Below are 23,123 nucleotides of genomic sequence, written 5' to 3' on the forward strand. Positions count from 1 at the left end.
ATGTGTGGAAACCCTACCTGCTTGCACTGCTGTGGCCAAATAATGACTAAGTTCCCACTTTTTTTACTTGATGAGGTCAGATAGTCTCACATGCCAAGTTGGATGCTGCCAGCTATTTTAGGGGAAGGAATATGTTGCCAGAACCAGTCAGAGCTATGTGTACTGGCTTAGTGAGCAGCTCCCTGCTGTTCCCTGAAGTTTGTCAGGTAAATGGCTTCAAATCAAGCTCACCATAGTGAAATCCAGCATGTTCTCTGTCACAACTGCTGGACACTCTGCACTTCTGACCTCCATCATCCTCCCAGTTCCATCAGGTGTAACCCCATACAAATGTCACACTGGGGGCAGTCACCTGTATCCTGCAGTGGCATCAAACACCCACACGTGCTCCAGCCTTGGCCACAGTTCCCTTCCTATCAAGTGACATTCCTTCTAAAAGCTCTTGGAGTTCACATTCCCTATGAGCATGGCTAATACAGTGGTCCAGCAGCTGCCCTGCAGTCATTTCTTCAACACAAAAACGCTTCAGAGAAGATGTTTTGGAAAGAGTATATCTGACATTTTCATCAGGCTTGCTGTCCTGTGCAAAGACTCAGCTTTCTGAAGCTGTGCTTTCAGTGTCAGTCCACTCCTTCACCAGTGCTGGCCAGTGGATCCCACTGCTTAGAGTTTAGTATATGCCCACATTGATGGACATTTTGACAATTCCTTGTTAGAGTCCTGTGGTATCTGCTGCTAATCAGATCATTTGTACAGTTTGAAGGCTGTGTCCCATTTCTCTTCTGCTAGAAAAGACTTGTAAATTTGCCACATGAGAAGAATTTATTGGGAGGCATCTCAAGCTAGACTGGGCTTAATAGGTGCCTAAGGCTTTTTTCCAAGCACATATTTGCTGGGGTACTCCAGCTGTGGATGTGCTTTTCCTTTTTGCTGTGTGTAACATCTGTGCAGTGGGCTTTTGTTTGAATCTTTGGCAGTTTCCTTCTCCTTCCCCCAAGCTGCTTTGGCTGCTCACCCAGCTTTTTACCAAATTGCAAATTTAGTTTCCTTCTGCTTTTGGCAGGCCCATATGTGGAACTGTCAAAATGTCACTGGCATCAATTGTGCAAGGTTAGTGCCACATTATAGTCAGTGAGCTTATTAACACAGAAATGATTGGGTTTTGGAGAGGGGCAGGGAAGGACACGTGGGAATCCATTTTCCAGGCACCTGCTTTTTCTGCTAACCATTTCTTCTTGTCACATATATATTTTCAGAAAGTGGTTGCCATCTGCATAGGAGAAAAATCAGATGGAGGCCCCATGAAGAATGAGGCTGTTCTTTGTGAGATTCCAGCAAGCTGGGAGTGGGAGATGGAGAAGCAATGGGGACAAGTCAGCCAAATTCATTTGAGTGTTGAATAACAACAGATGTTTATTTTCACCAATCCAGTGACTAGAGGGAAGATCACACTGCAAAAATTTGGTCTGTTGGAAACCCAGTGTCAAAGTGGGAGATTGTGGGTTCTTTGTTCTATGACACCAGCTTGGCCCCATAAGAGTGATGATTTCCAATTGCTTTCCCCAAGTTTATAGATGCCTGAATTTAGGTGAGAGTTAGTGTTTTGCTTATTTACATCTCTGTGCTTTTTTTGGATTTAATCAGAATGAATTCCAAGTCACCACTGAAAAAATTCCATCCTACAGTTTTTATCTGTCCAAGGCCTTTTTGGGGCTACCACTGCAGAGAGCTTAGCTGGCAGTCTTTAACATGTTAACCTTCAAAATTACCTAGAGAGGTGAGTTTTTTTTTTCCAGTTTGTGAGAACTTCCTGTGGGTTTTAAGGAGGTGTGTGTCCCTGTTTTCTAGATGGTGTCCTGCAGCCACAGAGGTGTCTAACAAAACTAAAGAAAGTTTGATCCTCCAGCTGGGAATGGAAGCTGCAGGCTCCAGCAGCCCTCCTGGAGAAAATCTGAGCTCAGAATCAGGGATTTGGTCAGTCAGGAAACAAACCATCCCCCACTTGTTCCTTGTGGCAAGCAGAATTTTAATGTACTTACAATATCTCTTTTTAGCACACACAGAGAGAAAAGGAAAAAAATTAATAATCATCTATAAGAGAAGTTCTTTTCAGACAAATGGGAAAGCATTCAATGCTGATATATATTTTTTCCCATATTTAAATGGTATCTATTTAAATGCAGATTTTCTGGTTTCATATGTGGAGCTTGGAAGAAACGCCTTTCAATTTAAATGTTAATAGAAGAGTAAACTTCAAAATCAAAATTTCTCCATAAGGGACAGTGTTTTTTCACAGCTCCAAATGTCTTTCTCTACTTCTTCCCTCCTTCTCCTCCATCCTCCTTCCTTTCTTCCTACACCTCAGCCAACCTCACTTGCATTAAATAGTCTTTTTAAAAACAAGAATACATCTTTCAGAGTCCCTGAATGAAAATGTTTAATGCTGGGATCTGTGGAATGAATGTGTTTGAGCAGAGTGCTGGGGCACTGATAAAGCAGAGATACCATCCCTCCACCCCCAGCCTTTTCCATGCTGGCCATTTATCCAACGTGCCTCTCTGAATGCTTTGTGTTGGGATTATGCTCAGGCTCCTGCACTGGCTGGGCAGGGGATGAAAAGGAAGGAAAACCTTTAGCATAATATTTTAGTTGTTCCTGATTGTGACCAAAGCTTTGGTACTGGGAGAGAAGTCAAATGCAGAGGAAAGAATTAAAAACAAAGGTGCTGTTACCAAATCTCTTATTCTGTATTTCCCCTCCTGCTGCACCTCTGCTCCACTGCTGCACATCTCCATTATCTGTAGGAGAAGCTTAGGGTAAATCTGCTTTCTACAAAAGCCACTTAACACTGTCTCATACTGGAATTCTGCATACAACTATGTTTTTTGCTTCTTGCCACACTCCATTTCTCATCTTTAAGCTTTTCTTTAATTTTTCTCATCACTCTCTTCAATTATCTATCTGTTTTTGTCCACTCTTCTTTCCTCACTGAAAGAGGAAGGGAAAAAAAAATTGGTTCTGGTTTTTCTTCTGCTTCCTTCTGGCCCTGATGAGCCTTATCCACCTTTGCAAGGAGTGGTTCAAGAGATAATAATTGAAGATTAAATCTTAATAAAATTCCATGTGATTATGTAGATACTGTGATGGTGACCAGCATATAAAAAGCAGACTGTAACAGGGCAGAGCCTGCTTGCAGCAGAAGGGACATTCTGTAAACTAAATTATAATGTAACTCATATATAGAATAGGTTAGAGGGCTTTCTTTGTCCAGATTATTTTCATACAAATATTACTGGATGTCATTATAACACCTGACATCCTCCAGGAAGGATCCTCTGCTCAGCCTAATGTGATGCTGAGAGCCTGTGTTGTCTTTCCTCCCCATCTACATCATACTTGTGCTGTGATGGCTCCAGGCAGAGGTCACTTCCAACACAAGATGAACAGCATGAAGAAGTGTGTGTTAGCTGAGTTTTTCAAAAGTACAGGAAGGAAGAAAAATGAAAGAGGCACAGCTTTGATGTTGTAAGTCCCAAAATCCTCATTGAAATTGAGCAGAAGCCATTTTATTTCAAATGCCACAGATTTTTCAACACCTTCATAATCCCTAGAAGCTGTGTAATAAAAAGCTCTTAACTTGGTCACAACTGAGAGATGTTTGTGTGTCCTCACCTAGCAGGAGCAGGAAGGATTAAAGTTGTGAATATGAAGAAATTGCAGGTGCCTCAGACTTCCCTGTTTCTGAGGAGAGAGGGAAAAGAGGGATGAAAGGGTTGATTGGGCAAATTGCAAGTGTACTCTGCTGGGACCAAAGCTGGGAAATATTCCTAGATGAACATATATTGCAGTGCTGAAATCATGGACAGTAAATCTGGAGAGAGAAAGACTCTCTAAGATCAGCTTTTGAACATCACTGGGAAATATAAATGATCAGCTTCAGGTACTTTCCAATAAAATCTCCTCACCAGAACCAGAGGAGGGGGAATGGTGTGGAGTAGGTAAAATGGAATAGAGTATGACAGAGTAGAGTAAATGAGGTGAATGATGTTTTGGCATGGGCTCAGCTACTCTGGCCCACTAGATCAGGGGCTGCAAGGGCAAAGCTTTTCTCTTCTTTCTACCCTGCTGTCACTCAGAGCTGAGTAGCAGCACAAGAGGTACCAAAAATATCCTTTTTGTTCTCTGGCCAAAGTTTCTTATTGTAAGGAAAGTGGGATTGGAGCAAAAGGCTCAACCCTTCAATGGGATGGTATTCACAGCCATCTTCCTCCCAGGACATAAGTCTTGCACCTTCTATAGTGGAACTGCTTCAGATGTGTTAAATTCCTGCTGTACAAATGTCCCTTTTATGCACTGAACTCTCTAATATTCATATCATAAAGTCTCTTGAGGACAAATCCATCTTTTCACTCTCATGAGACACTTTTCCCTCCCCCTTTTCTGCCCTGTACTTAAACAAGCCTTGTTTCCTTCTTTCTCTAGTGCCTCCTTAAATCCCTCCCTTATTGTCTAGGGGTTTTTTTTTGGTCTCTTCTCTACATGAGGAAAAGGCAAGAATAAAATCAGAACTTGTTATTTGAGCTCCAGATAATGCTTTCAGCCACTGCAGAATTTCTTAGCCCCCTGTAATTTTCCCCAAATAGTGGAGGAATTGCTTTAACCAGTAACAGCAGTATGTGACCTGGTCTGGGAGATGCCCTTTCCTCTGGTGCTCTATGACAGTTCACCAGAGATAAGAAATTGCAGAGTCATTTGGGGTTTGCTATTTGCCAGCATAAACCTCCAAATGTGCCAGGTTTGTAGAACTTAATTCCTCTCTTGATGAACTCCACCTGACTCTGAAATTGTGGGATTTCTTATGAAGGAAGGCAGACTGAAGTGCCAGCAGTAGCATAGCTGGCACCTGGCACCTTCCTTTTGTGATTGTTTCTGTTTTAAATAACTGTAAGAACACTTAAGAGCTCTGATGGAGGAAATCCATACAGGTGGCCTGTCCTGGCAAGAATAAGTAAATTTCATGCTGTCCACTGTCCATTCACCTCATCCTAAGGGACTTGTTCACTAGCACAGACCACGGCCAGCTTGTGAAGCTTCCTATCAGCTTCTCCACATAAGTGGGTTCAGACATTGCTGGCACTCAAACACTTAACAATTTATCACACAAATAACAATCTCTAATCAATGGAAGATGATAATATTTTAGGATAAATTATGCATGTGTTTTATAGAGGCCATTGTACCTCTTGAGATATGAAGGCTCATTTCGTCCTTGATGGAGGGTCTTGTGCTGTTCTTCCTCTGTTCTCTCCTCTTTGAGAGAGTTGTGTTTTAGTGCATGTTTGTGTCATGTGTATTTCTGAGTCTCTCTGGTGCAGATACTTACATGTAAATATAATCTACTGTTCCTTTGGCTGAAGTGGGTTGCACTCACTGAGATTGCATTAGAGTAATCTTTAAACTGGAGTCTGGGTTGCCACATGATTCAGTGAAAGGCACTCAGAGATTTTAACAGTCTCAGGTAGACTAATACATATTTCTTTTCTTATCTCTTCATACCTGAAGCAAAAAGATTAAAAACCCTCACCCTCTATTTGCCAGCCTCATCCAAAATAGAGTTTTAAGCTCTGCAGAGAGAATAGTGAGAGCCAGAACATTCCACTCAAAATCACCTGCATTAACACTCACTTGTTCATTGTACCCAGGAGCTGCTAGGACTGGCATTCAATAAAAGACATCTCTATTCAATTCTATCTTGCCTGCCCCCCCTGAAGTTTTGGGGTGAGATAAGAGAAGGGATTATGTCAGAGAAAGATACTTCTGTGCTGCTGATTCTTTGTAAGAGAAGTAATTTAAACAAAGCTCAGTGAAATCCGGTAAATTTTGCTCTAGGGCTGTGTGCAGTTCTTGAACAATTTCCAATACATATATTTGTCTGGATTTTGACTCTTTTCAAGTATAAATGTTCTCAATCCCTGGTAAAGACAAATCAGAGAGAATTTAGTACAGGAGGGTATAGATCACAGTGACCTGCAATGAAGGACCATGGTAAGAATTTTGCCATCCCTGTCTATTTCTACTCGTGACATTATCATATCCTGACATCTTTTCCTAGATGGGCACAGAAATGCATTTTTTATTTCCTTTTCCATTTTTTCATTTGTTGGGACACCTCAGGAAAGACCTGTGTTATACCCAGAATGTTTTCTAAGCTGTTCTAGATACTCTGAATATGGACTTCAGGGTATTTAGTCCCTGCAGACCTTCCACTATTAGGAGAAGGAAGGATGCATGTGTAGGATGGACTATCTGAAATACAATTTGCAGCAATATTGCATTTTCTGAGAGTCTGATGACAAGCACTGTAGTTTGATTTGTTAGCAAACACTTGAGAACAAGCAGTTCTGAAAGAAAAGCAGTGCTGTGTGGTTCAAGGGCTGTCCAGAAATCCTGCTAATACAGATTTAATTACACACTATCCACAAACTTTTCATGTAGCTGGGGGCATGTTGACTATTCTTGACTTTGTTTCCCAGTCTTTCAGAACAGTCTCATGCAGTCCTTCCTCTATGTGTTTTGAGATAAGAATTCTCTAGTTTTTTGGAGGTATTGTTAAATTCTGTGGAAAGGAATGTAGATATCAACAGGAAGACTGAACCCTTGCTTTAGAAAGATGACTTGCAATTTCAAGGAAGAGAATAGAACATGAGAAGTCAAAAAGGCATGTTGAAATTTTTAAAAAACAAAGCTGAATCAGAACATGTTATGTTTGCAGCTGCTGGGGTGTGAAACTTCTTCCATAATGTGATAACCAGCATGAATTACTTTACTGCTCATTACAGATACAGATGGACAGATGTCAGAGTGAAAGAAAGGGCAGGGGCATTTGCAAACTGACAGAGAGAACCTTCCATCACGTGTTACTTGGAAATAAATTACTCTTAATCAGCTTTTCTGCCTTTCTTTATCTTCAGAAAACCTATAGAGTTAAGAAAACTAAAATGCTTTTAGGAAATGCATGTTGGTTTATGAGAATCTTTCTGTATTTTAAGGATGTTGTCTAAAATACTAATGTTTCTCTTTTCATCACGATTCACAGAACTTGTGGCTTTCAAATTTATCATTTCAGATTCCATCATGGGACTTGGGTTACTCCATTCTTTGTCCCTTCTCCCGTGTTATCAGTCAAGAAGTTTGTTGTTTCCAACCTACACAAACATGACACCTGTATTCCTTACTTGATGATCCACATTGCTTTACAGTCAGGATTTAGTTTCCTGCCTTTTACAAGCAGCAGCACCTGTAGGAGTGCTAGATATGAAAAGAAGATATACACTCATTGCTTTCAGTCAACATCAAAAAGAAAAAGGGATGAAGGAGTTTCTAAAAAATGTGTGGAATGATAATATTGTATTTTCACCCACAAGTGATGTTGGTATCTCTGTCCCCATAGTAAATCATTGAAACTGGCAGTCATACAGGCAAAGCATTAAAAATTGACTTCTATATTGTAAGTTATAGAATAAGCAATACAATACATGCCTTACTTTCACCTTGTAGCTACATTTCTAAAGGTTTGGTTTGCTAGGTGGTGAAGAAGGGGAATTCAGTGTCCCTGCAATCTGTGCACTTTGTTACAGTGTGGGGACCTGGGATGGGTACCCAGGAGAGGACCAGCTAAGCAAGGCACAGGAATGCACTGAGATGGGTTTGTTTGCTGCTGCAGCTCCCATTTGGCTGTATAAAATTCAACAATGCATTTTGCTGGCATAGTCACTCCTTCAGTTGATTGGTGCTGTCATGCCGTGACCCTGAGATCCTATTACTCAGAGAGGTTTTCAAAAAGTGAAAGAATGTAGAGAACTATTAATTTCATAGTCTAAAAATAAATAAAAGCAATTTCAGAAAAATGAACCAAGCTCAGAAAGTGCACAAACATCATAAAGTGGTGTTACATGACAGCATGACCCTTTTTACCTTTGCAGGATGCATTCAGGAAGGGTCTTAACAGTGCCAATCAAACTCAGACAAAACCCCATCAATTTGCACTGATGAGCTATTGTTTATTTATATGTCATCCCTCCACTCTAAATTAGCAGAATAAATTTAGATATTGCCTTGAATACACAATGCAAATCTTTGCTTTTCTTCTGTCCTTTCCATGTCAAGCACCACACCAACAAACAGTAATCATAAAAACTCCATTAATAGGGATTGAGTCTAGGGAATATGGGCTCCTATTCCTCTAAATAGCCTGAGGGTGATGATTCATTTACATCCATTGAGTACTTTTCCACAAAAGAATCACTTTGAATAGACTTGATCCCAGCCAGCTTCATGTGGGCTCTGCCAGGTGAGGAGTGCCAGGAAGTTGCTGTTGGATAAGTGCAGGCTGTTATTGAAACCAACTTTATAACCCCCTTTCTTGCTGTTTGCAAGGGCTCCCCTCAAGAAATGTTATGGTAGGACAAAAGACAAATATTTTTAAATAGACACGAAAATTTATATTTTTATTTGTTTCAGATAATCCCTAGTGGAGGGACTTGTGAGGAGCAGATTTGCAACTGGCCTAAGCAGTGGCAGTCTTAAACTAAGCTCATGGAATTTGTGAGAACTAAGAGTTCATGAAGAAGTTCAATTTGGATTTTGCTGTGTTAGAAAGGGAATTTCAAGCTCTAAAATACAAAAATCTGGCCTAGAAATCTTGGTCCTGCTTCTGTAAGTCTTCTGCTTATTGGCAAAATTCACACAGATTTTAGCAGGATAAACACCATTCCTCTTTTTCCCCATACATGATGTGGGGATGCCTGTGGTCCATTCTGGAGCCTATGAAAATTGTGTCCATCAGCCAAGCATTGGGGTAGATCTGAGGGTTCTGGACATCTTGCAGCTGAATAAAGCAATTGAAGCTGAGCTCATCAGAAGCAGGTTGTTAGGGCATGTTTCCATTAGGACAGGCAAATAGTCTTACTTGGAGTCAGCAGCCACAAGTTAAATTGCAAGGGATTTGTAGGGCTGACACAAAGATCTGTGCAGCACCTTGGAGGGATGTGCTATGCTGCTATGGAAGATGATACAGAAAACAGCAAATATTTTATGTTCTTGTTTTCAAACTGAGCACAGGCCCTCATGGACTGAAAAAGTAGGAAGACATTTAGCCATCAAAGATGCTTACTAACACTTGCTGCTTGTTTTGGAAAGCACTCTGAGAAATTCCCAAGGAATAGAGACATTGCCTGGGGGGAGCGGTATAAGTTTCTGCAGAAATGCTATATTTCCTCTGTACTAGAGCTCCTTGAATATACTCAAATGTGGTGGGACAGTCACAAAACTTAAGATAAATGTGCTTATTTTAAGATGTGTGTCTTGTTAAAAGGGCTTGGTTACAGATAGGCTGAAGACCTGGTTATATTTATCTTGTCAGAGAGACTCCTTGGAAAATCAGTGGCAATCCACAGGAAGGAGTTGCAGCTTCAAGGCAGGGGTTGTGTTCTGCAACTTGATCTTGCATACAAGGTGCTAAAATGAATGTGGACCTGAGTAAAATGCCTTCAAGACAGTGTGTCCCAGCATACCTACAGGCTGTGTGGACACTTAGCACCTTGGATATGCTTTTATAAACCTCTGATAATGGTGATTTATCACTCTTCACAAAATTCATTGAATCTGCACTATGGGTATTGCTGGTCTTTTATCCACTGTGGGAAAAGCATTAAAAAAATAACAGAAACTGAGAAATAGTCAAAGGCCAGCCAAGGAGAAAAGCTGCCACAGAGACTGGTGGATGATTCACAGTTTTCAAATCTCTCTCCTCTGTCATAAGCATTCTGTTTGCTGGAGAAAAAAAAAAATGTAGAACCATTGCTGTGCAAAAAAACCAAAGAGGGTTTCAAGAAGGAAACAAATGTTTAGAGAGTTGACTTGGCTGGAATTTTCTCTGTACATATACTCTTGGCATATCAGTGCTTAAACTTTTTATGCATGCATTAAGGGGGTACAGGGAATAATCAAATGTTAGTCAAGATACCCCCATCTGTTTCATTATCTGAGGGTGTGAAGATGCTCTTTAGATCACATAGTCCTTGCTCTTTCAGTTGCCAGGTGGTCTCACTGCCCAGATTTCACATCCAAACCAACTGTGAAGGATTTTTTTTTTTCCCAGCACATGCAGGAACAGGGTTCCCAGCAGTCCCATAGTCCCATCCTTATTTCAGAAGGCAAATATACAACATAGCTGGGTCTTTGTTTAAGGATTCCTGTCATTAGGATTTGGGGACCCTTTTCCTTTATTTATGAAATAAATGCAGGTCAGTCCCTGTCACCCACATCAGATGTACTCAGTCCCCACTTGAAGAGCAAAAATGTTTTGCTGCAGTGCCCTGCCCTCCTCCTACTGTTAGTGCTCAAGGTGAAAAAGTCCTCACCAAAAATCATCTGGTAAGGTGACCTTGTAGGTACAGGAGAGGACAATGATGTGTCCTCTGTCCCAGCTGTGTATCTGGAGTGCCTTTGATGGTGTCTGACACCAGAGTTTCCTCCAGGTGTGCCTCCCTGCTCTGGAGGAGCAGTGTGTCACTCCTGCCACCTCTGGATGCCATGGCCCAACTTACACATGGGGAGCTGTGGCCCAGAGGGGCTCAGTGACCCACCCAAAATCACACAGAGGCTGAGGATTGAGGTGAATCCTGTCATGTCTGTGCTGGCACAAAGCAGAGAAACTGCTTTGCTGATAGTTTGAGCAGGGACATCCTTTGGATGCTGGGAAGTAATGGACAAAGCTGAGAAAGCAGGATATGAACGTGTTGTGCTGGTGCCCAGAGAGTGGAGTTGTTAGGCACAGCACTGCACTGAGGCCATTTTACAACTTCTAGCTCCTGAGCAGGCTGTCACAAGTCACTTGAGTGCATCTGCCTGAGCTTCACTGTGTGGTAGAACAGTCACCTGCTCTCTCTTCCCCAGCCCAAGCTAGTGACTTAATTTATGGTTCATCCTCGCTCTGAATCACCCTCACTTAAATCATCCCATACCACCACACACTGCAGTCCTTGCAGCTCAGTAGCCTTTTGGATTTAGGCTGTTGTGAGCCCCTGATGATGCAGATTGTCCCTGCTGCCCCTCATGCTGTTTCTCTGTGCTCCCCCTGCAGATCTGCGCAGGATGACAGCGGGTTTCATGGGCATGGCTGTGGCCATCATCCTCTTTGGCTGGATCATTGGCGTGCTGGGCTGCTGCTGGGACCGAGGCCTTATGCAGTATGTGGCAGGGCTACTCTTCCTCATGGGAGGTAAGGATGGTGCTTTTTGAATAAATGCATTTTTCTCCTTGTTAGAGTTTTCCCCCTTTCCTCACTTTCCTTTTCTAAGTCACTGAAAATGTGTTTTCAGAGTTGTTTTTTATTTGATCTGGACTTGGTTTCGTGCTGAGCTCTTTCTGGTGCACATCAAGGATCACCCAGACATAGTTACATGTAACTTCCATCACAAAACTTGTCTGGAGTGTCTGTAACTCATGGTGGTAGAAGGGTAATCTGAATTTTTTAATACAGTACTCCCTTGTTGGAAGTAACACTGTCAGTAAGCTCAGCAATAAAATCCAAAGAATCTGCAGATACTATTCCCACCACTATCACAGAAGGACAATTATATCTAGAAACTGTGCTGAGTTATAATCTATATTTATTACTCATATGTTGTTCTTGAGTAGAATGTAACCTTTAGTTTATATCTCTCTTTCTTTGCTGTACCTATGAAGAGCATTCTCTGTTTCCCTTTTCCCACTCTACATGTACTTTCTTATAGACTTCTCTCTGTAGGAACAACTGTCAATCCAGCAGCCCTTTCTGCTTGTACCTGCCTTTCTCAAATATGGATGAGAAGGACCATTCCTTAACAAGGTCTAATCAATGCCTTGTCTAAGTGGTGTGATGGTTTCCTTCCCCTACTGGTAACGCCTTGCCTGAAGCATTTTGTGGTTGTATTTGCTTTTTTCATGCTGCACCACACTGGAGATGTGCCCACAGCCATCCTGCAGTTGGGTGAGACATGCAAGGCCTTTCTCCACCTTTGCACTTTCTTACTGATGCTCTCCCAATTTACAGCAGAGGTTTTGTTTAGTATTCCCCAGGTACATGCCCTGACACTCTATGTTTTTGAACTTCTTCCCATCACCAGCCCTCAAGGTCATCCAACATTTCCCATGCAATGTACCAGCCTTCCTTACTACAGATGACATCCAAATTTCTGGTAGCAGCAAATTTCAAGGCACAGCTACTTGAAATGAAGGGTGTGAGAGTCAAGTCCCAAACACAGTGCTGGGTGAATATCTCAAAGTGAACACCATTACAATTCGTTTTTTTCTTTGCTGGTGATTTTTGTTTAGCTGGGCTTTTGCCCTACAGGCAGATCATCACTTCAGTGCATTTTATCATCTGTTTATCTATCCTGTGGTGTGACACAGATCAGTGTGTGACATAAAGGAAAGAGTCTTAGTCCCAGAAGAGGAGTTAAGTGCTGGAGTAACAAGTATTTATGTTCTAGTGATGTTGTGCTGGTGACATTAGACACATCAGTTCTCTCTGTCCCCACAAACACATTTGAAATCTGCTAGGACCTTGTGCAAGCACACATTGGTCTTGGTGGGGATGTCTGTAAATGGTTTGTTGTGGGTGTCAAAACATTATAAACGATGGCTTGCCAGATGAGCTTGGTGTCTCTTATTCATTTAAAAGCTTTGTTTGCACAGGGCCAGTTGGCTCTGATCTGCTCAGATATCTGCATCATATTTAACTTACTACAGCAAATTAAAACATTTAGAGTATACTAAATAAATACAGAAAACTTAAATTTGTTAGAATCTAGGTATATCTTGTTTACTATTCAGAAATTATTATTATACATGGCTTGGTTTCCAGTGCAGCTGCAGAGATTACCTTCTGGCTCAATGTTATTTGTGAGTGATTTAAAAGATGACTGATAAAGTTTTCAAGAGAAAAGAGATTCAGTTTTAAGCATGTGTAGTGGAATGGGTCACTGACAGCTTACAAAGCCATCTTTTGGTGTGCTCAAACAACACACACTTCAGAGCAGATAGAGCCAAGGTCAGGCAACTGGGAACAGCCTCTGCCATGCCCATGGAACAAGCTGCTCCCTCTCAGAGAGCAGTGGCTCTGAAAAGGTCTCTGGAATCAAGCTGGGGTCATCCAGCTGAACAGGAGCTCTCAGTGCAGTGCAGCTGCTGAATGTGTTATTTTTTATGGAATATGCAATGAGACTGTGAGGTGGGGTTATCTCTAGGCTAAGCAAAGCTATTTCTGGACATCCTAATCAGGTGTCAGTGCTAAAGGAGGATGTGGAAAGGATGGAAGAGGTTTGCAGAAGAGCTATAAAAATGACTTGTGGTTTGAAAAACAAGAAAAAGACAGCATGCCACAAAAAGCCAATTGCTTGAAACTGTTTAACAGAAGGTTTATAATTGACTTGAACACAGAGTGGAAGTACCTATGCAGTGAGAAGCCATCTGATAGTAGCATGCTATTTGCATAGACAAAATAATAACCAGATCCAGCAGTTGAAACCCAAAACTAATTGAAATGAGAGGCACCAGATTATTTTATCTGCCAAATTCTGTCAAGATGTGTAATATTATAAATAAAGATGTGCTGGGAGGAGATCAAACTTATTTTCTGCTTCAGTGCAGACACGTGGATCAGTATTACCCAAAGGTTACTCTCTCTCTTGTTTTGCACAAGTCAATAACAACTGCTATACTGATTTCTTTTAACAGCAAATGGGCATAAAGTAACATCTACAAACTGAAGCAGTCAGTTAATAAAATACACAACTAGAGCCATCTAATCTACAAGTCAGTAGCTATCAATGTTTTCAGGCTGTCATGTGTTACACAGTCATTTCTTTTACAGCCAATGAGTCTTAATTTAAACTTTTTATGGCTGGATGGTGTTTGAATACAAAACTGTCTCTTCTGTCATGCCATAAATGCTGTCAACATACTACTGTACTGTTTCTTAAAATGCATGGAGCCAGAGTGCCTCTTTCTCAGGTCCAGTAATGGGAAAACTGCTTTGGAAGGTTTCTGCCATCTGACCTCATTGCAGCTGTGTTCAGTTGGTAGCCATAGAATCAGACTAAAATCTAAACTTCCCTTCTATTTTCAACACCATTTGTCTTGGCTATGTTTGTAGCATTTGTTCAGGTTTTTATTTCCAGGCAAATGGCTCTTTTGCAATGCTTAAACATTGCCAGCTTAACATATCTGTGGGGTTTGTCCCTTAATGCTCACAGTTCTTTGAACAGGAAATCTCAACAGAGCACTGAGAAGTGTGCTGCAATAATCTAATAAGACCAGACGTGGTTTGCTTGGACCTCTGGTTCTTTATTATATTTACCAAACAGTCCTCTTGCTAACCCATGTGGCAGTGCCTCATAAGAACTTGCTTTACTTTGCATGATCTAATTTCTCAAGCAAATTGCTGAAAAAAGTCATTTACGAAATGCAGGCCATTATTTGCTTTTTAGCTCATCCGGAATCCAGGACATGTAAATTGTGATTGAGAGTCTGTTTTACACTGCTATTCTGCATGTTTTGTAACAAGCTAAAAATTATTAATAATTCATCTTTTCTGTTTTGTCCAAATGTATCTGTATCAACAGCAATCACAGCTCCCTTACGGCTTCCACAGTTATTTTCCATAATTTTTAGTGGGTTTTTTGTACATTTTATACTTGTATTCCTTATCTTGAACAACAGTATTTCCCTGACTACAGTAGGATATTTTTTTCAGTCCCTCATCTTCAACAGAGCCAGATGGATACTGTAAATTATGTTTAGGACTTTTTATCTCATTTTGCTTGATGGTACAGTTGCACAGCCTCCTGCACCCGGAATTACACTATCTGTTGTCATTACATTCCAGTATTGTCAGTATCATTTTACCCTGCAAGGTGGGAGAGTTTCCCTCTTGGAGAGTTTCTCCATCTGGAATTGTGCTCTTAAATTTCACTGTGATTAGTTCATTTTATTCATCTTACTTAAGACTGTTTAATTCTATTACAGAAGTGGGTCACACTCAAATTATACATGACTCCAAGCACATCCTCTTGCAGGTTCTTATGTTTTCGCTTCATGCAAATTACCAAAAATCTGTGCCCCCATAAAAGCTCCAACCAGTGATTTTTTAATTTCATAACAATTTCTGGAACCTTAGGAGCATCTATAACACTATTTTCAAATGTCAGAGTCCTGTGGTAAGCGTGATGTTTTCATGTTCATAAATTACCTAGTCTAACAGGAATTCAGTTAAACATCTACTTGAGGAAATTAATGTGGAATATTTTATACATTGTGTTTTGACCAAAGCAAATTTATTTGCACCAAAGCCATGCCTTTGCTTTTTCAAGTCTAGATGTGGCCACATCACAGTTCCCAGGAAGTTGTGCTCACATATTCTGGCTTTGAGCAGTTCTTTGGAATGTATTCAAATCCTTGACTTGTCTGGGTCTATTATCACAGCAAACCTGTCAGCTCTTTTGGTTGGTGCCTTCACTCTCTCAACAGTTAATTTAGCCAAAATTGTCAAGGTCAAATGGCAGTTTTAGTTCCAGCTCCAAAGAGCTGAGATGCTACCAACTAGCAAACTGGTAACTCTCTACCAGGGCAAATTCCATTTTGGATGCTCCAGGAATCCCTTCTTCCAGTTCTCTGTCAAGTTGTTGTGAATATTTCCTGTATCATGATCAATGCACAAGTTGATCCATCTAACCCCAGGTTTTTCTACCTGCTCTTCAGCCCTTTCATCCATAGGATTTTCTTGTTTCAGCCCCTCAGATTCTGCATGACTGCAAAATCAACCTCACCACATTTTCTCTCACTGTGCTCACTCTATAAAATTGTCTTATAAAGACAATCTCTGATAGCCTGATGCTTTCCCAGGTCAGCTGATTTCAGTCAACTGTTTTGAAACATCATGTGGCTTGCCTTATTTCTAATTTGAGGGCAGGGCTGACTTCATACCTAAATGCTTCAAAGCCCTTTTCCTCCTCATCAGTGCCTGCTGTTGGGAAGGTGGGGTGGCTGCCTCCTGGTGGCATGATCCAGTGTTTTGGCAGGGATTTCATCCTCCCCCTCCCTGCCTTGTGCACCTCCCTGCTGAACTGCTGTCTGTTGTCCCAGCTGGAAATACAAAATGGCACTTCCAATATCATGTTCTGGTACTCACTTCAGCACACAATTATCCCTGGCCAAAGCTACATCACTTGCCTTTGTAAACGTATTAAAAGGCTGACAAAGAATGACATTTTATCATCCTTATCAGAGCTCTGTCCTTCAGCTGCACATCCGTGTGTTTTCCTCTTGTAAGTCTGTAATTTGTACTGAGAACACATTTCAGTGAAATAGTTAGGGGTTTTTACTTCTTGCCTAACAAGGAAGCCCTTCAGGGAGAGACTTCTGCATTGTCTTATTTTGTTCCAAATTTACTGCAAATGAATGCAATAAATCATCTCTGCACTTGTTTACTGTTTTACCTGTTCTCCTCACTCTTATCAGATCTCTGCCAGTTTTGTCTTGTGACACACACTTGAGGATGACTTTAGGGGTTTTTCCCTATTTGCTAACAATTTCCTTAGAGAAGCATGTAATTTTACTAGCCTTGCAAATATCCATTATTCTTTGCAAAGTTAAGTGAGTTTCTTGCTGTAACCTTGCTTTGAGCCAATTAGAAATTTTACCATTAATACTTCAGTCCCTAATTAGTCTATTTGGAAATTATTCCAGCTGTTAAATGCCCTCATATGTGATTTAGCTTCACCATGCAGATCTGTAATAAAATGATCTGGAGTCTCATATAGCAGCTCATTTCTTGTCTTTGCCTAGTGATATTTTTGCATGAGGTACTGGGCTTGGAGCTTTGCTTGGGAGTCTGAAATTTGCTTTTCTACTGGCACTGAAAGGCCTGGAAATCATGTTGTGTACATGTAGTAGTAGTGTGGAGTTCTTCTGGCTATCCTTTCCAATTCTGGCTGCTGCAGTATAGATAAGCAGGCAGGAAAGATGTGTGAGAGGGAATAAAAAATTAAGTTATGCATGTTGGCATAATGTAATGCTTTATTTCAGATATGCAAGAGAGAATGTTTATTGAAGAAATAAAGAAAAACCCACTTATGTATAAGTGTATTCTTTTTTCAGTTTTAAACTAGGGAGAAATAGCTTTTAATAAGTAATTTCCAGGCTTCTCAGAAATACTTTCAAAATGGGAGGCATCTGTGTGTTTGCAGCCATGGGTCCTTACCAGCTGTTGAGTCATTTGAGTCTCAAATTTAACTCACTGTACTTTGAAAATAGCATGTAACAGGAGAAAATAAGTGTTTATTCTACACAACTGTGGTCCTGCCGTCTCAAAATAATCATTCCACTGCTGAATAATTGAACAAAAATGCAGCAAGTGTAAGGCAAAGCTCTGTGACTGGCATCTCCTAGGCAGTTATGAAGTGCCTTCATAGTGGCTGCCAAGAGGAAGCAAAGAGAAAGATAAACAAAAGGAGAAAGTAAGAGCCATTCTTTAGAATTCATTGGGAAATATGATATGTCCCACAGAGCACCTAGAATTTTTATTTTCCATTAATAATCAAGGTCTCTACCCATTCTTCAAAATGTTTGCTTGTGGTGACGTGATCAATCACAACACTGAATATGGAAGGTATTTCCTGTGATCATTTCTATATTTTTCATTTATACAACATTTTTCTTTGGAAGGTCAGTTTCTTGTGCTTCTTCCAAGAAAAGGAATAGTTTTATAAAGTTTATATCAATTAATTTTTCCCGATGGAAAGGCAAGTGTAAATGCACTCTTGTTTGCACAATCATGTGATCTTTAGAAAATCCAAGATCTGCAGTAAGTTACTGGAATGTGAACTGTGAAGCTTGGGATAAATACAGTTTTCACAAAAGCATAAAACCTTTGGCCACTTTGAAGAGTATTTATAATTCGAAAAAAGTTGGAAGACTGGAAAAGAATGAGATACCAATCATGTTTTATTCCTCTGGGAGGTACTAAATTAATGATGACTGCAGAGGAGCTTAAAAACAGGCAAAACTCCCTACAGACCACTGTGAGGACTTATTTATGTGGATTGACCTCCAGATGGAGACAAAGGCTGGTTTGTATGAAGAGATGCCATAAATGGGTTATGAAAATCTTGGAGATCACTTCAGCACAACAAAATTATTCCCCCCTCTGCCGTGCCTCCCCCACCACACACGTGAACACTCCAGCTCCTGCTTCACTTTTGGTTAAATTTTGCATTATGCTCTAAAGTGATTTAAGGCTTTGAGTTGGAACAAGCTTGAGTTAATGTACAGCGTTAATAGGCTTTAAATGTTTAAACCTCTCCAAGTCTCTTGATTTTTTAGAACCCTCATACACAAGAGAAAGGTGTTGTGGAAGGCAGAAAAGGAGCTGATGAGGTTCTTTTTGGACCTGTGAGGAGAAGCAGAGCTCAGAGCAGTCTCACAGGCTTTGTGCACATCAGGAATGTAACAAGGAGAGGAGCATTCATATTCAGTAAATAAGAGTCAACCTGTTTCTAAAAATGTCCTTTTTCATCACTTTTAAGGATTTGTCCCTCTTTATGGGGAGTGGCCAAGGAAACTGGGGTTCTTAACTCAGGCTCAGGGGAGGCTTTATTCCTCTTTACAGCTGCCTGACAGGAAATTGTAGCTGTGAAGGGGTTGTCTCTTCTCCAAGTAACAAGTGATACAACAAGAGGAAATGGCCTCAAATTGTACCAGGGAAGCTTTAGATTGGATCATAGGAAAATCCTCTGCACCAAAATGGTGGTCAAGCATTGGAACAGGCTGCCCAGAGAAAGGGTCACTATCCCTGGAGGCATTCAAGAGATGTGAAATTTAGGAACGTGGTTTAGTGCTGGATTTGGCAGTGCTGGGTTGACAGTTGGACTTAATGATCTTAGAGATCTTTTCCAACCTAAGTAATGATTCCTTTTGAAGGTCATGTTCCTTGGTCCCATTTTAGGCCAGGTTTCTGGAGCTTTTCTTTCCTTATGTCTTTCCAAACCAGGACACTGTGGATCCATGTCCAGACAATTATGTATGGATGTGGGTTCACTGGACAGAGACATGTCCTGATATGGGGGTAGAGCTGGAAGTGCTTCTTCATCCAGACCAGTGAACCATTAGGAATCAGCCTTTAGCAACTGTTATCACTTGCCTTTTGAATGCTGTCTAATTTCCTCTTTTCACTCTAAAAATAAATATTTAGGTAATCACTCAGGTAGACATACATCCCCTTTGTTATCTTTTGGGGCTAATACAAATGCCTGTTGAGCATTTCCCAGCTGGAAAGAAGTTGCTCAGTTTAAAAGGCAGAGCTGGGGGTCTGTCACATCTTTACTTCTAGTACTGCTCTCTGGTGCACCAACCACACATTTTGCATTTATTTATTTATGCTGGCACTCATTTTGAAAAGGAAATAGAACACTCTCTGGAAATATGAAAGATCACCCACTTTCACAATACAGACATCTGTGTGTCACTGATACATCAGGAACTGAAATAGTCTTATAATTTTGTGTTATAATACTCCTCAAGGGGAATCATAACTCTCATTTGCAGCATAAGTTGAAATGCAGAGTTATATCTTTTGTCTCATAGAATACTATTTTTCACTAGATGCAATTTTTTTTCAGTACTTTGGGAATATATCTGATTCTCTAGGTGAATACTGGCACACCTGGCATTGAAATGTTAAGACCTAAGAGTTAACATCTCCTTAAGAAAACAGGTGTGGGATATAGATGTGTTTTTTGCAAGACAATAACACTACTGTACTGCAGAGTGTAATCATTTAGAAGTATTGTTCTTTGGGGCTTTTTTCCTCCTGGAAGGAAAGGCTCAACAAGAGAATTCGTTGTCAACTCCATAGCATTTGATCTCCATGGAAACATTATCAGCTGACTTCAAAGTCAACCTTCAAATGTGTTGTGGGTTGGTTTTTTTCCTGTAGCTTATTTGTGATGCTCATAGACATGCACTTGCAGGCTGTGGGGGAAGAAATACCAGCACTATTCCACCAGCCCTGTACCTGATCATGGGAGGGCACTGGCACTTAGGAGAAGAAGAGAAAAACTTCTTTAATGAGCTGCAGAGATCTTACAATCTGGAGCAAAAGACAGGGCAAGTAGTGTATGCACACCTCTAAACTCATTGTTTTGCTGTCCTAGCTCAAATCTGTCTCCCTGAACTTGGTGTGCAGTAAATTAAGGAGTCAGCTCTGTCTGGCTTTTCAGCTAGAAGAACTGTTGATATTCCTCTGTGTGTTCATTTTAAGTCAGCTTACTGACTTGTAATTTCTCCCTCACCAGGATGGGAGGTACTGGCAGAAGCATCAGTACCTTTTAAAGTTACCAAAACAGACAACTTAGTGCAGTCTGTGAAGGACATGCAATCAAGTTGCTTCTCAGCATGTCAGTAGGTCTTTGTGGGGCTGAAAGAAGGTAAAATAAAGTAGAAATAAACCAGAGGAGACAGATTCTGAAGAAATACAACACCCACAGCCCTGGAAAACAAGTTCTGTGTGTTTTAAAATTCAGTGGTTGTCCCATATCCTTTAGTAATGTCACTAGATCTTTGATCTCTTGCTGGCTTCTGAATTCCAATGGCAAGATGCACCAAAGCCAAAGGAAGACAATGAAAACAAAACTGGCATTTATTATTGGCTTGGTATTCTTAAAAGGAAATTTTTCTGAGTTGTTTGCATGCCTGGCATAAAAGAGGAAAGGCTGTTCATGCAACAGAAGGAAGATTAATACTGGCATGATTTGCTAGACAGAAAGAAAACCTTACAGAGGGAATGGGGAAGAAATTTCTGTGTGTGGAAGATCTTTTTGTTTGTTAAATGCAGAGGCTGAAGCAAGACTTAGATTCACTTTCTCGGCTCCTCAGGTTGTCATCTTAGGAAACAACATTCCCCTTGGGCAAGTCACTGCCACACTTGCTTGGTCTAATCTGCCTGGACAGAGTCCAACTGGAAACTGCATTTAAAAAGCAGCTAGACTTGGAAAAAACTATAAATGAGCAGGGCCTTCCTAATTTCTGCCCAATCTGGCTCTTCCAGGGCATAGAGATCAGTCATGCCCATGTTCTTGTGTGGGCTACAGAGGATGAGCAGGTATTTCCCCTGCAACAGGAAAGGAGATTTCAGCATGATCCTTTGGGGCTCTACAGGGTCACTCTGGTTTGTTGCCTGCATGCATTTATGTGGATGATGCAAACTTCATAGGAGTGCCCTGCACTGGGTGGTTCTTGTTGACCAGACAAAATTGCATCTTACTTTGACTTCTGACTTTTTTATCTCAGTAACTGTATCAGGACATACAGAAAAGATTTTTCTGTTCCTAACAGGTCAACTCAGGGGAACAGTAATAGAGCCCAGACTTCTGCAGTAAAGATCCTGAAAGCTGCACAAATGAAGAGTCCTCTGGTCACTTGACAAAAACAAATGGATAGGCTTTTCTCAGCACCTAAAGGGGGAAATATCCAAATCTGGCAGCTGCCAACATCACCCCAAGCTCCCAATGGCTTCTTTTAGTACTGCCTTCAGCAAACAAAAGGATTTAAAAGGCATGTGACTAACTATCCGTTCAGACCTGAAAGTATTCCCTCTGGAAGTATTTATAGTGGCACACAGTAGGTAATATGGAAGAAGTCTGTTGAATTTACTTGTGCTGTCCCTCTTCTCCAGTCTCACTTGTCTTGAAGAACATCATTAGACTTTTCAGCAATTTAGGATTTCCTGGAAAAGAAAGGTTACACGAATCCTCTGAGATTCCTTCTGAGAGATGTCCAATTTTTGGAAAATGGTCTTACATACTTGGAGGTGTAATGGCCTCATTACTAAAAGACCAGTGTGGTGCACAGATTCCTCGTGCCACAGAACATGTCCCGTGACAAGGCAAACCCAACCTGACTCCACAAGTTTCCCTTTGGCTCTGACAAATGCCCAGGGTGGGAAGCACCTGCCTAAGATACAGCTTGATACTAAACTTATGTGTCATCATCTGAGGCAAATCTGAGCTGTGATGGAGTCACTTGAGGGTGTTCAGACCTCCAGTGCCTCTTTCTGTTTAATCTTTTGGCCTCTGCCTGGGTCATGCTGTGAGCTCCACACTGCAGTGGATGAAAGAAGCTGCCAGAAGCCTCTGTATGTTGCCAAGTAGGATGTTTGCCAGCACATGGATGGGATAGTTTTTCTAACCTTGGATTAGAATTTTTCTTCATTTTGACACTGAGGTCCTTTCTTTCCTTTCTGCTCCAGTAAAATCAGAATAATACCACAGCACTACGAGTGGTGCAGTTTTTGCTGTCTCCTGTGTTGTGGCTGCAAGTTCATGACCCATTATGTTTGCTTAATGGCTGTAATCAGCTCACTTTATTTTTGCTAGGTTATTGTGGTTGGGTCATAGGAATCACCACTGCTGAAGTACTCAGTTTATTCACTGAGGCTTTGATCTGAAAGCTTTCTTCTCTCCCTGGTCCATCAAACCATTGTGCTTTCAGCAAAGCAGTGCTGCTTTTGCCTTACTTGCCAACTCACAGCTTCAGAGAGTGCTTGCTCATGGCTGTAGCTCACAGGCTGTGGCTGTGCACAGCAGGGGCTCCACTCCCTGTGCAGTCCCATGCCCCGAGGGGTGTGGAAATGTCACCACGTGCAAATCTGCACTGTGAAACATGGACTGACACTCGTATCAGCACAGCAAACTGGAGTTCAGCCCTCAGCAGCTCTAACATCGTTCCTGTACATGAAATACTGGTTTACACAAGTCTAAGCGTTAAGTATGTGGGGTTGTGGCTGAAGACACATAATCCTCTGGTGCCATGAGGCATTGCAGCTTGTGCAGCAGCAGTCCCTAGGCAGGCACACAGGGCAGGTGACACACAGCAGGCTCACAGCTCTGGCACCTTGTGAGGCAGGAGGTCAAAGGCCAAATGCAAACCACATTCTCAGAGTGGCTACAATGCAATATAACAAGAGATCCTGCAGTTTATCTGGTCCGTGGTATAAGATAAAAATGCATTAAGTCCCAACCCAGGTG

At 41.2% G+C, this 23,123-nt stretch overlaps 1 protein-coding gene across 3 annotated transcripts in view; it reads left to right on the forward strand.

Moving 5' to 3' along the window:
- Window positions 1-23,123, forward strand: part of TMEM178B (transmembrane protein 178B) — a 208,234-nt gene that overhangs the window by 167,415 nt on the left and 17,696 nt on the right. For all 3 annotated transcript variants that reach the window (XM_079304768.1, XM_079304769.1, XM_079304767.1), the window contains one exon: window positions 11,144-11,281. In XM_079304768.1, the coding sequence (XP_079160894.1) occupies window positions 11,144-11,281 (138 nt within the window). The remainder of the gene's footprint in view (window positions 1-11,143; window positions 11,282-23,123) is intronic.

Source organism: Erithacus rubecula (assembly GCF_903797595.1).
Source record: "Erithacus rubecula genome assembly, chromosome: 4".
Taxonomy (NCBI): Eukaryota; Metazoa; Chordata; class Aves; order Passeriformes; family Muscicapidae; genus Erithacus; species Erithacus rubecula.